This window comes from Rhinoderma darwinii, chromosome 1 (genome assembly GCF_050947455.1).
Source record: "Rhinoderma darwinii isolate aRhiDar2 chromosome 1, aRhiDar2.hap1, whole genome shotgun sequence".
In the NCBI taxonomy this organism is placed as follows: Eukaryota; Metazoa; Chordata; class Amphibia; order Anura; family Rhinodermatidae; genus Rhinoderma; species Rhinoderma darwinii.
The window spans coordinates 536,581,598-536,596,561 of NC_134687.1; the positions used below are offsets into that span (position 1 = coordinate 536,581,598).

The 14,964-nt window shown below is 37.8% G+C and overlaps 1 protein-coding gene and 1 long non-coding RNA gene across 4 annotated transcripts in view; one reads left to right on the forward strand and one right to left on the reverse strand.

The window, feature by feature from the left end:
• ARB2A (ARB2 cotranscriptional regulator A) overlaps positions 1 to 8,355 on the forward strand; it is a 465,547-nt gene extending 457,192 nt beyond the window's left edge. For all 3 annotated transcript variants that reach the window (XM_075837274.1, XM_075837266.1, XM_075837282.1), the window contains one exon: positions 1,209 to 8,355. In XM_075837274.1, the coding sequence (XP_075693389.1) occupies positions 1,209 to 1,351 (143 nt within the window). In that variant the 3' untranslated portion in view covers positions 1,352 to 8,355. The remainder of the gene's footprint in view (positions 1 to 1,208) is intronic.
• The window catches only part of LOC142660612 (uncharacterized), a 74,557-nt gene that overhangs the window by 49,005 nt on the left and 10,588 nt on the right, over positions 1 to 14,964 (reverse strand). The window lies entirely within an intron of this gene.

Below are 14,964 nucleotides of genomic sequence, written 5' to 3' on the forward strand. Positions count from 1 at the left end.
TTTCATAGGTTTGGACTTGAGAGAATTTCATACAAGACGTAGACCTTTATACATCAGGATTTAGCTGTTGCTGTCTGATAGGAAGGCCGCCGTCTAAGCTGTTTGCACCTGTATATACTATATCTGCTGTAGACGCGCACATTGATATGGGAGCTCTGTAACAACATATGGTTCACATCTACATGGCTGTCTTCACATCATGAAACTTTATTCTTCCAACTCTGACAAGTTAAGATGACACCTCTGACTGCAGAAAGTGACACAATTTATATCCTCCCTTATTAATGAAAGGTGATAATTCTGATTGCTGGTGATTACTTTTAATTAGCACTTTGCACCTTTTAGTAAATAAGATAAGAATATTGGAACACAACGTGGCGTGGTTGTCTGCAGGCGGGTGCATCCCTGACATCGGCCCATTCTACATACGGATTCATGCAGACATTGCTCCTCACTGCTCATATTAACAGGTAGTCTCAGCTGCTGGAAGGAATATGATAACCATATATTGTTAATAAGCGGCCGACGTGATACCAATATGTATATGGAGGAATAGATAGACAAAAATAAAAGCTTTAACCCACCGTCATGAAAGGGCATTTCGGCAAAATTCAAAAGTTCCTGACAAGTAAAGCCTGAGATGTGAATTTTTTTTTCAGATTCTTTTGATGACTTACTGAATTTTCAAAGGTGACAACCACATGGCAGCCATTCTAGCGGCTACAGTATTGGGTTTGTCATCCATCTTTCCCGAGTCCCTGGATAAGCATAAAAGTTTCTATTGTTCTGTAAATGTCCTATTCTCCCATTACCCGTGCTGTCTGTCCTACTGGTCTGTCCTTGTAAGTGCTACACTAGTTTTATAGTTCTGCCATTCTACTCATGAACCAGAAAGCACAGGCTGAACCATTCTTCCCAGATAGAGTAGTGGATGGAATTGTGGGAGGATAAAGAATACATTTCACATAACGTTTATTTTATTTTTTTGGGGGGGTTGCAAAATGCTCGATTTTGTTAAACAAAAAAGCACCAGTAGACCGTGAAGAATTTGTCACATCGATGTTGTCATCTCCGTATTCCGTATACTACAATAGTACTGAGTTACCGGTGGACTGTAGGGACACTGAGCAGCTAACGGTATACATGTGTAATATGTGACCCCAGCAGAAATGTTATCTCACCCACGCACTCTCCTTTTCTGTCCCCAGGCACAGAGCGCCATGAGCTGACATCATGGAAGAGCTTCCCCTCCATCTTCAAGTTCTTCTCTGACGCCCCGGAAGCCAAGAAAACAAGAACCACAACAGTATCTACCAGGCGTTCCAACAGAATAAAGACTGAAGATTTGTAAAACAAAAGCAACTCGTAATGTTGAGGGGTGATCACACAGGTCCTCCCCCCCCCCCCCACTACTGGTCTCTCCGGTCTCTCAGCCCCTCATTAGATTGTTTTCTTCCTAGAGCACAGGGTCATGATGTATACATTTAAATAGCGTTTTGCATTATTTCTAGATGAGTGCAACTGTCAAAGCAATATGGGTTCACTGGTTGTGCTTCCTGTGGTCTGCTGCTTGCATTCTGCGCTGCCCATCAGAGCACAGATTAAGGCTGACAGCAGCGCTGCACAGTACAGCATGGTGCAAGTCTAATTGCCCTGACATAGCCCAAACTGTGAGTGGATGCCATAGCTTGTACGCTACTCCAATGCCCTGAGCCTGCTCACTCTTTACCTCTGCTGCATACGCTGCTTAACCCCTACTGTGCTAGGTGGGGGCTCAATGCCTTCACACTGTGGAAGAAAAACATTTTATCCTAGATGTGCCCCTCTCATTTTACGTCAAACAAGACTGGGTTTGTTTCTAATAGTTAACTTCTTCTGTGCTGGAGGAAACCACAGGGCCCCATACAATAGGTTGTGTCATTCAGAGGTATACAAGTTTCCATGACAACAGGCGAAACGCCTTTCAGTGAAATAAGTTTTTACATGATGGTATTTAAAATCCATGGACTTTTTCTGGTTCAGTGAGGAAACCTGGTAAATCGGCTCCTGGCACCCTCGGGCCCTTTGGCCTGGGTGTGACTAGAGCTTCTCCACCCTCTGTAGTTAGGGCTCTTATGATACTTAGCCCCTCGTATGCCTTGAGTGCCCTATTATAGTGACACAGTCTTGTCTGGTACCAACTTGCCTCTATATACAGTACATTGGGGAATACGGATTTCCTTTCTGCTGTTTTATTGAAGTGCACCTCTTACTCTGACACATCAAGAGGCTGTGAACTGTACGGGGACATCATAATAATGATCCCAGGTTGAGTTGTTGACTTATTTTACACAGTTAACCATTTTTTACACGTAGAAAATTCTATTTTAAGGCTCAATAATAATGGCTAATTTTATAACCGTAGATAGAATCAATAGTGGGAACAGATAATTTAATGTAGTAGTGATTAATTCTTACACTGCGCCCATCCAGAAACCTTTGAGTATCTCATGTTGGATTACCATGCTTACAATAGCCGCAGAGGCAAAATAACTAACGGCAAAGTGCCAGCAGACGTGCACAGACCGTTAATATCGCCTACTGTGAATATTTAGCAAATATATCTATTTTGCAGAGTGTTGTCACAGATAGATGGAACGTAGGTTAATTTTCCTGATCTCAAAACACTGTGAACCGTACAGGCAACAAAAAAATATAAATCACTTTGTATTAAAGAAAAAGTGTATGTTTCTCCTGTAATTGTTTTAAATCATTAGAATTGTTGTTAAGACTTCTATTTTTAATTAATTATTTTAAGTCGACCGCGAACCAATACAAATAATTCCAGTGTCAGATTTTGAGCAGATTTTTTGCTTTATTTAGGTAGAGGTAGTAAAGACAAACATATTATATATATATATATATATTAATTGTGCATTTTATGGGATATTTTTATGAGATACATTTGCTTTTCCACTTTAGATACTTGACACAAAACACATTGTGAATGAAATAGTTTAGGTTCCGTACGTTCTGCTTTAACTGTACGTAGATAATGTATTACGATTTTCATGTGACTGGTGCACCTTAGTCTAGGGCATCTACAACATGCCAACAAAGGGTCAATAGAGTAGATACTGACAGAGCCTACTCTGCCCAACCCCAAAACAAAGTTCAGAGGACTCTGCACTGCATCATCCTACCAGCTGAATTGGCATCTGGGTGGCACGGTGTAAGGGAAGCCTTGCCAGTCAGCAGCTCTCAGCGAATCATCATCCTTAATGAGTTGTCTGGTTTAGAAAACCCATTAAGAAATGCCTTATTAGAGAATTCTTGGTTAATAGAGGAGACACTCCTCTATTAGCCAGGACGGAGAGCAGCTATAAAGACTGTTCCTCTCTCTGGAGAAAGGTCTTCTTGAAGGCAATAAGAGAAATAAAATAAGAGTATTGCAGTTACGATACCCTTTTAAGACTAACTGAAATAAAATATATTATGTTAAACATCTTTTGAGACTACTTTGGTATCTTTATCAGGTATGGTATATTATGTTTCTCTTATTTAGAGCAATAAAACTACTCCGCTGGCTAAAACATGGTAACAAACTTTTTTTTCTCTCTGGAGAATCTCACATTCATACACTATACGGACAGCCAATTTAATTAGAACTGTGTAATGCTAAATGAAGCACCCCAATAATTTGTTTTCTACTTATCATGCTAACTCACCAGCAATATTGTAGCAGTGTCATTTGTTTCTTCCCAGCTCAGTTGGATCTATACATTTTGAACCCTTTCATTATTAGCAGCGGTGTAATGTGATCTCAGGCTGACCACCAGTCCAGAGCATGTGTAGATTACTTCCTTTAAACTACAGAATTACATAATCACCTATCAAATCCCCACTGCCAGCTCTAAGACCCATTAAATTCCCACCCAGCTCTACCCTCCTTGTTACTCTGTATGTCCTCCATGCATAGAGTTCTACATAATTTCTGCCCTAGCTAAGAGAGGAGGAGTGCAGTAATATAATAGGTGATTCCATACAATGACTAGCTGTGGAGTTATAAAACTCTCCTAACTCACTCTGTCTATACTATCTGTTATATATACATAGTGTTTCCTATGAAATGCTGCTTCACACTGCTTCACACTGCTCCTGCTTGTAAGAACTGGCAGGGAGAAACCTATCACAAGCAGGGGGCATAGGAGACAGACTGATGCTGCATCACATGGGATACACAGGAGAATGCAGTGTGAGTTAGGGGACAGCAGTTCTATGTCACTGATCTTGCTGCCCTTCGATAGGATGCAGAGGAAGTGCAGTATAATGAGACTCTGCCCCCCTGTAAAGCCAAAGGTATAATGGGAAATGAAGGCTGCATTAGGGGAACCATATGAGAGGGAAGGAAGGAACCAAGCTGACCGTCAGCCCATAAATTGCACATCAACTAAAAAGGTATACACAAGAGCCTCAACATTATTCTTTAATAATAACCTATGCTGCATTATATAGGCAAACATCTTTTTTTTTTGGTGGAGTGCATCTTTAAATCATGTGATCACCCCATCATCGAAGGAAAATAAAAAGACTGGCACAAGCAGAGAACCTGTATAGGTTCTCTCTTAATATTGCAGATTCGCTGATGGCTGCTGATAAACTGCACTTCTACCCAGCCATTCAGTTCAGCTTAATAGATGATACAGGTCTCTGCCCACTATGTGATTTCAAAGTGCCTCAGTTTCATGACACTTTAAAGTAGATGGAACGTTTGACCCTATATGCTACTATTGGGGATCCTATTAAGCCATATACACCAAATTTCTGCAGCATAATCACAATGCGGTCCGGGACGTCCATACGCTTTAAGTGCACTACCATGGATCAATCAGAGTTTGCAAAGGCTTATTTTAACATTTTGACTGAGCACAAATTTCACAGTATTGTCGACAGTCAATGGCTCCTTCACATGATGCAAGCAAGTTCCCAGGCCAGAGAAAATTATCCCCAAGATTGGACAGTGTTTGGCAAAAGTGTGTAGATGGAAGAGGCTTGGTACGCCGGGTGCTAAAATAACAGAGCAAATGTGGTTCTCTAACTTTGTAGAACTGGTGAATGTTGATGGCAAATCTATTCCTCATAAGTTACCTATACATAGGCCACTATATGGCAAATCACCCAACAGGATCTAGTAATTCAGCTTTGTGTATACACCGCTCAATAGTTCCCAATTACATATCATTCTTTATAGCACAAGATCTCGTTCTGCTTAGAACTAGGGATAACAAAAACTCAGCCAAAATCTGCCTAATTCTTGACGACCTCGCCATTCGTCCATTGCTCTTCTCCACATGGTCTATCATATGGATTTATCATATATAACTAGTATTTCACCGTAGTCATCTCATATGTAATGTGTTTACTGTCCAGTCTTTCTCTGGGTGGCTGTATGCTTTCTTTACAAACAAAGGCTTTACAAGTGTGTTCCCTGAATAGTGGTATAAAACTACGAGCGTAAGTCTAACCTGCACTTCGCTCCCTAGGCCCCTGTGTGATCTTTTCTTATCAGGAGCTCTCAGTTCGCCTTAAGGATTCGCCTTAACTGTCACAAGAGTAAAAATGAAATGTCAATTTAATTACATCTTCACAACTGGGATGATCTAAAGGAATATTAAACATAAAATATACATATAGAAGCAGTATTGAAGCCCCTGCTCGCTTTCAGAAATGTGGATATTGCAGAAGCTTATCGGAAATGACATTTCTAGAAGTCAGCTCTTCTGACATGTCTGTTTTAGTAAATACTTGCATTCCCCATGCTGAAGCATCTTTTGTAAGGACTGTGTTGTGTGCCATTCCTCTGTTGTTCTTCCTGAAAATGTATGAATAAATTCACAACTGGGTGTTGCCATTACTCTTGTCAATAGGGCATGTCCTTACACACTCTGACACTGTGTAGGGACAAGCCCTATTGCCAAGGAGAACGGTAACTAGTTGTCAATTTTTTTTCATACATTCCCAGGAGAAATAACAGAGGAACGGAACAACGTAGAGTTTAAAAAAAAGATCCTCCAACAGTAAGGCAGATCTTATTTACAGTTTTAAAAATGCCATATACTTTATCTATACAATAGGGAACAGAAGCTTAATAGACAGATCCTCCTGGCCTACTTGTACCAGCTGAGGCAATCTCTACAGAAAATCTGCTTTCTATCCTGGGACTCCTAGTCACTGTCTAGTCTCCTTACAACTGGTACACTATTACATTCCGCAGTCCCATAAGTCAAGAAGTCATTATGGGAATAAAGAAATGAAGAAAGATGTAGAGTAAGCCCTCTTGCACACGACCGAGTGCCACTCGGGCCGTTTGTTACGGAATCCGAGTGGCACCTGATCGTTTTCGCAGGCGCATTCACTTTGGTGAACATGTCCTATCTTTCCACGGATCACGGACGGGACTCGGGCAGCACACACGGTCATTTGCATTAAGGCTAAAGACTTACATGATTAGCAGCTTTGATTTTAGAGGATCTGCCAAACGTAAACAGCGGGGTATGTTGGATCATTACGTAGTACTGCAGATTTCAAGCTAAAAGGAAGACCTGTCTGCTTCCAAAAAGTTACAGCTAGTTACTTTATCGATTAACAAGATGGTTTTCTCCACTATGTGACTGAAGAAAGGCCAGGTGACATCCCACTTCAACACCATCAACTTGTTTCCCATATGCACAAAGAAGAACCGAATAAAAGCAAAATCTAGGAACAGTTTCCAAGACCTAATACATGTAAAATCAGCTCAGTGATTGCTTACTGGAGTAGATGATCCAAACTTGTGTAATAGTTCACTGTTTTTTTAAAGTAGATATGCTGGATGAGAAAAACATGGCTGCTTGCTTCCAGAAACCGCACCACACCTGTCCATAGGTTATGTTTTGAATTGCAGCTTATCTCTATTGAAGTAAATGGGGCTGAGCTGCAATAGTTGTGGACAGGTGTGGTAATGTTTTTGGAAGCAAGCAGTCATATTTTTCTAATCCTAGACAACCCCTAAACGTCCGTCACAAGACCAGGTGTATACAATGTTTTTTCTCCTATTTGTATTAAAGGCTATGTACACCTTTTTAAAATCTATTTTTTTTAATAATAAAAATGTCTATCAGTGTTTTTTGTGCAACTTTCTAAATACTTTTTATTAAGAAAATGTTTTGAGATACAGCTGCTTGCATACTCTATACAGAGCAGCTGTATCTAGCGCTGAAACCTGTACCTGTCAGCGGGAATGACGCGTTCAGTGTCAGCCAGCTGTTACCAATCAAATCTTAAGACACTGCAGGACCCACTGACACCGAACCCGTCAGTGCCGCTGACCTGACTGATACTGGTATCAGCGCTAGATACACCTGCTCTGTATACAGAATACAAAGCAGCTGTATCTCAAAAGGTAAAAATAATTTTTGATTAAAAGTAAATAGAAAGTTGCACAAAACATACTGATAGACATTTTTATTATTAGAAAAAAATAAATAAAGGTGTACATAGACTTTAATGAAACAATCATTTACAACTTAATAAAGGTGGGTTTCTCCTTCTCCCGCTTTATCCTACGGGGTAACAGAAAGAGTAGGTGCGTCCACATATCATGGCAATGGTGCTGCAAAGTGTGGATACTTCCTTACAAATCTTAATGACCAAAAACAGGTTGTTCTCAAATATTTTGCCTGCTTTTCTGTATAATGTAATAAATGAACAATGCGAAATGCTTCCAATATCTGCAGAATTCTAATCTCTACTGTATTGTGTGTCTGGTTCTTTTTATATTTTTATATGTAAATATATATATATATGGTTTTAAACTATTGATTAGAAATGAAATATATTTCCCTATATAATGTTAATGTAGGTTAGTTATAGACATTTAGGTAGTGGGTTCAACAATGACCAATACATGAACCTCACATATGTCCTTACCTGTAGTGAACAGCCAATATGGTCCACCAACGCTGATCTACCCTTCACATTCTCACCTCTCAATCCCCCGTTTACATACAGTACATGCCAAGTGGTCTAATGTGTTTTGATGTAAGACATAACTTTCTTTTGCACTTTGTTTACAGAATTTGCCGTTTTCCAGGGACGTCATTGATACAAACTTGTTAAAAAGTGCCAAAAGAAATCACATTTCAATTCCTTTTTACAATTTGATGAGAAATCTGTACAAATATTTGACCGTTATTTTGAGTACAGCCCTTTTGTATGTCCCTTCTTCATGCTCTCCTGACTTGTGGTATTTGCTTATGTTTCAATTTGTAAAGAATTCAAGTTCTTACAGTGTATATTTCTGTTTACACTTAATAAAATCAGCATTTGCTCTTGTAATGTGACGTGTACCTTTTTTTGTTTTTTCTCCTCGCTTTGATTCCTTATATATGAGGGCCTGTGGTAAGGATCATTGTACATTAATAAAACAACATGCGCGGATGGTTGTGCTGCATAGAACAATATTTAAAACTGAGTTATGATCTGGTGGAGATATTTCTCAGTCCCATTCTTATTGTATCCGGGGTTTTCTACTCATCTTGATGTACAGCAATAAGATCTTATTGCGCGGCTTCCATCCATGGAGATATCATGTCACATATAAAGAACATATTCAATCTCATATGTATGTGCTCCAGCTCACTTGGGTATGCTACTTTATTTCTCCCTGCCCTTCTACAGTACAACAATCTTCCTCCTTTATTTTCCTTAGATTTTTCCATGTTCTCCTTTGTTCCTTTGCGCTCACTATTCTTTTCCCTACCAATTCCTATTCATGTCTTTATCTCTTAATGGTTCCATTCTATACATCTCCTAGGTATGTGCCTTTGTGGTCTCTGTGTTCTTCTCATAGTGTCTTCATCTACTGTGAGACGTACGTGTGTTCTAGTCCCTCGATGTTTACTTGTATCACTCCTTCCCTCTGTCTACACTCTTATTATTGCTCTTCCTCTTACATATAGTTACATAGTTAGTCTGGTTAAAAAAAGACAGCCAATAGCGTTGTCCTGGTGGTGATTTTGAGTCCGCTTAGCTTTTATATACTTTTGGTTCTTCTAAAATCTCGATATTACATTTTCTGGATGTCATAGGGCGGGGGAGGGGGGTTTTGTTAAATTTAATAGGCAAATTTGGCCATGGATCCTTATCATGTCATCCTGTATACTTTGCAAGACCTTGTATTGCCATTTCTGACTATTTCACTGTAATGTCAAACGTTTTGTTGTGCATTTGTTTCTTTTTATTTGGAAAATCAATAAAAAAAATATAGGTTATAAAAAAAATAAAAAAGTCCACGTAAACCAGGGGATGGCAGAGGACAAGGGTGAAATGTAATGTGGGAAGGGGGTAAATTTATTTTGACTACCTCACATTTTCCATTTAGTCTCAATCTCTCAAGTTCTTTATCATGGTCTATGCTACTCCTTTCTTCTCGGACATATTCCTCAGGACCTTCTCTCAGCTTATATTCTCATCATCTCTATTGTCACCCCGCTCCTCTGTCATCTTTCGTTGTTATCATGTTTTTCTATCAATCTTGTCTTATCTTCCTCCTCTGGTGTTACCATCATCACCCTCCCTCTGGTCTTGCGCTCATCTTCCTTCCTCTTTTGGTACCTTCCTTTTCATGTTCTCCTCCACTGGATGTTAGCCTCCTACCTCCATTTGTGGCCTCTTCTTCCCTCTGGCATTGTCCCTTATTCTCCCCCCGTAGGGTTACTATCTTAGTCTCACCTAAGGTTTCCCTCCTGTTTCCAGAATTCTGTGCATTGTCATGTAATATTTGGCCATACACTTATCCAGTTTCTTTGTACTTTTCTTACTTTATGTTACTTTATATTACTTTTCTTTTTGTAGATTTCATGTTATTTACCTTGTTCTTGTATTTCCCCCATTTTTATGTTGTATCATTTCTTCTCATAATCCAGTCCTACCTCTAATAGTTTTGTGTTTCCTCACTATTTCTTTTCTTTCTTTATATCCTTCATTTACATCATTGCAGTGTTTTCTCATATTTCCATTATTTTCCATCTCTCCTGCTACCTCTCTCTTTCTCGCCTTGTTTCTCACTCTCCTCATGTATTCTCTATATTACCTCTTGGGTTTCCCTCCTCTTCTATTTTTATTCCTCTTCCTTATCCCCATCCTTAGTTTCCATACTGCAGCTATAAGTGTCACATTTTCTCGCCCCCTCTTCTTATAGTTCTCCCTCCTCACCTCCTTTTCTTGTATCTTCTCAGCCGCCTCTGCTCTCTGTGTACAGAAATGACATTGCAATAAACATTTAAGCTGTGGCCAGTCCTCATTCTCATTTAGAACCTGATTGGAGCTAATACAAACTTTCTCTCCTCATCTGTGAGGAGGTAAAACTAAATTATGTGGATATTGTAGTAGTTTCCCTTGGGAAATCTCCAGATATTTTGGAGAGGTTGTGCAGCTAAGTCTTTCCTTTGCTTGGAAGCGTTGTGGGATTTATCTGGCTGGTTTCCTATCCCCTTTATTTTACAACCTACAGTATGCATATATTATGCCACCTAATCTGGGAGAGGGACTGGGGTCCTGGGACTGTGATGTGTGTTCTCAAATCAAACACAACTGGCTGAGGTTCTGAAAAGGAAACTTCTCCACTGAGATAGGAAACCCCAGGAGTGGTTGGTTTGAAGGCTGCTAATTCTTCTTATGTTTCCAATTGTCAAATATTCAAATCCGTCCTCAGTTCCTTCCCAGGCCAATTTAGAAGCGTAAACAGGATAATAAATAAGGTTAACTCTGCTATTTGCAATATGGTAAATCATTTACTCATGATTATTTGTCTGACTTTATTCAAGAGACTTAATGTTACCTGTAGTAAATGAGGTCACTGAACAGTGGTAGAAATCTTACAGAATAATCTCAAATCTCCTTTTATCAAGCCAGCGACATATTGCAATGAGAAGGGATTTTAACTCCACTACAGGTGAGAGGTCACGCTTTTCATAGTACCTAAATTATATATATATATATATATATATATATATATATATACACACACATATATATATATATATACACACACACACACATATACCAGACCATTCTATATGAGTTTAGTGCATAGGCAGGAAATTCTGCGTTTCTAAATTACCAGTAATGACAAACAGGGCAACATAAGACATCCTGGGATAATGAAGATCTATACAATGGTCCCTGGAAGATCACCATACACATGACTGAATGTAGAAACTCATCCTGTATGTGATAGATTTATCAACATGTTCTACCCTATCAGCAAGCAGAGTTATCATCACACTTTTACCAATTCAGAATATATTGATTTCTCAGGCTTGTTGTGGACATAGCAGATTTTCTCTACTAATGTTGTCCTAGTGATGTCTCTTAGAGTCAGGGATGTGTCAAGAACCTCATTACATTTCATCTCTGAAGAGCTCTTGTCCCTCTGAAACTAGTGAAACTACTACAGTGACCCTGACAACCATCCACACAGCTCTCAAGGATCCAACACAAAGTTATTCTACATAATGTGCTGGGTATTTCATTAAGACAATAAATGACAGCAATTTGACACTTCAGGGGAAAATAGTGCCAGAACTTCCCCGTATAGGGCACAAGGTATACTTCAAGAGAAGAGTTTGCTGAATGTATTGTGTCTCTTGGAACAATAGGTTGGATGATGTGAGATTTTTTTCTAGGTATGACGTCATGTATGGTGGTGAGGAGCAGTGGGGGTTAGAGGACCACTCTACTGAGTCTTTGTGTGGTCAGAACTACTCGCGGTTTCCACTTTTTGTTCACATTTTCATTGATTGTGTTGTGAGGATTTCACTAGATCAGTGACAGCTCTTTATTTGCATAATTATATGCTCTGGTCTAAAGAGAAAACTAACCCCCAAATTTCATGGGTCATCAACCAGCAACAATCAGTGTTTTATCATCTGTGCTCAGCAGAACCTGAGGAGTTGGATGTGTCTTAGAAGTGTCTTAGAAACTTTTTTTCTTCTTACTCCTGGCTAAAGTGAAGGTTCTGTGCCCCTTCAATGAACGAACAATCTCGGGGAGAGTCTTTGTGAGCTCCATTCTGTTTGAAGGCAGACGAGAGATTATCACTGGGCGCTACGGACACGTCAGTGTGGTTTTACAGCATCAGCATTGCATGTTCTGTCTAAGGATGATGTGTGCACTACAAATACCACCGTGGCTTCACATGGAGGAAACAACCACGTCTATTCTATTGACTACAGTCGCACAAACTTTCACACATCCATCAAGGCGATAGATAGATAGATAGATAGATAGATAGATAGATAGATAGATAGATAGATAGATAGATAGATAGATAGATAGATAGATAGATAGATAGATAGATACTGTAGATAGATAGATAGATAGATAGATAGATACTGTAGATAGATAGATAGATAGATAGATAGATAGATAGATAGATAGATAGATAGATAGATAGATAGATAGATAGATACTGCAGATAGATAGATACTGCAGATAGATAGATACTGCAGATAGATAGATAGATAGATAGATAGATAGATAGATAGATAGATAGATAGATAGATAGATAGATAGATACTGCAGATAGATAGATAGATAGATAGATAGATAGATACTATAGATAGATAGATAGATAGATAGATAGATAGATAGATAGATAGATAGATAGATAGATAGATACTGCAGATAGATAGATACTGCAGATAGATAGATAGATAGATAGATAGATAGATAGATAGATAGATAGATAGATAGATAGATAGATAGATACTGCAGATAGATAGATAGATAGATAGATAGATAGATAGATACTGCAGATAGATAGATAGATAGATAGATAGATAGATAGATAGATAGATAGATAGATAGATAGATAGATAGATACTGCAGATAGATAGATAGATAGATAGATAGATAGATAGATAGATAGATAGATAGATACTGCAGATAAATAGATACTGCAGATAGATAGATACTGCAGATAGATAGATAGATAGATAGATACTGCAGATAGATAGATACTGCAGATAGATAGATACTGCAGAGAGATAGATAGATAGATAGATAGATAGATAGATAGATAGATAGATAGATAGATAGATAGATACTGCAGATAGATAGATACTGCAGATAGATAGATACTGCAGATAGATAGATACTGCAGATAGATAGATAGATAGATAGATAGATAGATAGATAGATAGATAGATAGATAGATACTGCAGATAGATAGATAGATAGATACTGCAGATAGATAGATAGATAGATAGATAGATAGATAGATAGATAGATAGATAGATAGATAGATAGATAGATAGATAGATACTTACTGTAGATTGATATACAGATAAATTATCAGATAGAAAATTAATCAATCCAAGGGGTCATGTTTTGTTTTGGTCAGTGGCATCGCAATTTTATACATTTTACGATATTATATGCACAAAATGTAGTGATAGATATGAGAGAAATAGATACACAGATACTGTAAATAGATACTGCAGATAGATACTCTAGATGGATATACAGATAAATGATCAGGTAGACAATGAATCAATCCAAGGGGGCCATGTTTTGTTTTGTTTTTATCTGTGGCATCACAATTTTATACATTTTACAATATTATGTGCACAAAATCTAGCGATAGATATGAGAAAAATAGATACATAGATGTGAGATAGATAGATAGATAGATAGATAGATAGATAGATAGATAGATAGATAGATAGATATGAGATAGATAGATAGATAGATAGATAGATAGATAGATAGATAGATAGATAGATAGATAGATAGATAATTTGATCGATAGAAAATAAATTAATCCAAGAAAACCATGATTTATTTTTTTTGTCAATGCCATCACAATCTTTCTTAATTTTACAATATTACATACACATATTGAACCCTAAATAATCTGATAACGTAACAAAAATTAAAGGGATCGGCTGAACCTAACAAATAAATATAGATAAGTTGTATACCTTTCACAGTTATTTATATCTATTTATCTATCTATCTATCTATCTAATCTAGAAATATATTCTCGAAATTAAGAAAATAGATTTAAAAAAAAGTTGCAGTCTTTTCCTCCACCCAAAACTTGCATTAAATTGTAAAGTATTTTGTATTAATATTGTTTAACCCATAGACGCACATGAAAAGCGTAGATCCCTGGAAGCTTGGGGTGGTGACTGTCATCTGTCTGTATTGGAGAATGTGCCTATTCTTCTACGTCCCTATAGTTGTATTCTCCATGACCTTGGACTCTGTAGAATAAACGCTCTGTATGAGTGACTTGTACTTTTTACTGTTTCAGAACTTGTATCAATAGTAATTTGTGCTCCTGATAAAGTGTGAGATTATTGGGGCTCTGGGTTAGCGCCTTCATCCCACACAAGACAGCTACACACTGACGCAGAAAATCTCCCTTTTATCAGTGAAATATCAGCTTATTAGAGTCACACAGACACCTATACAATATTCTAGAAGGATCGGAGAAACTCCTGAAACGGGAAAGTATACTTGTTGTCAATAACTGTCTATTGTCAAAAGAGATAGAGGTAGATAGATAGATAGATAGATAGATAGATAGATAGATAGATAGATAGATAGATAGATAGATAGATATGATGTAGATAGATAGATAGATAGATAGATAGATAGATAGATAGATAGATAGATAGATATGAGATAGATAGATAGATAGATAGATAGATAGATAGATAGATAGATAGATAGATAGATAGATAGATAGAGCTATGATATAGATAAATATATAGATAAATACGAGAGATGTCTAGTATATTTATGTATATAAAGGTGTAATATAATGTAAATTAGAGATTAGAAAATAATATCTCGATATATTTAGAATTTCAGCATAAACACTATATTTATCTGTCTGTCTAGCCATATATCTGTTTGTCTATCACTATATCTATC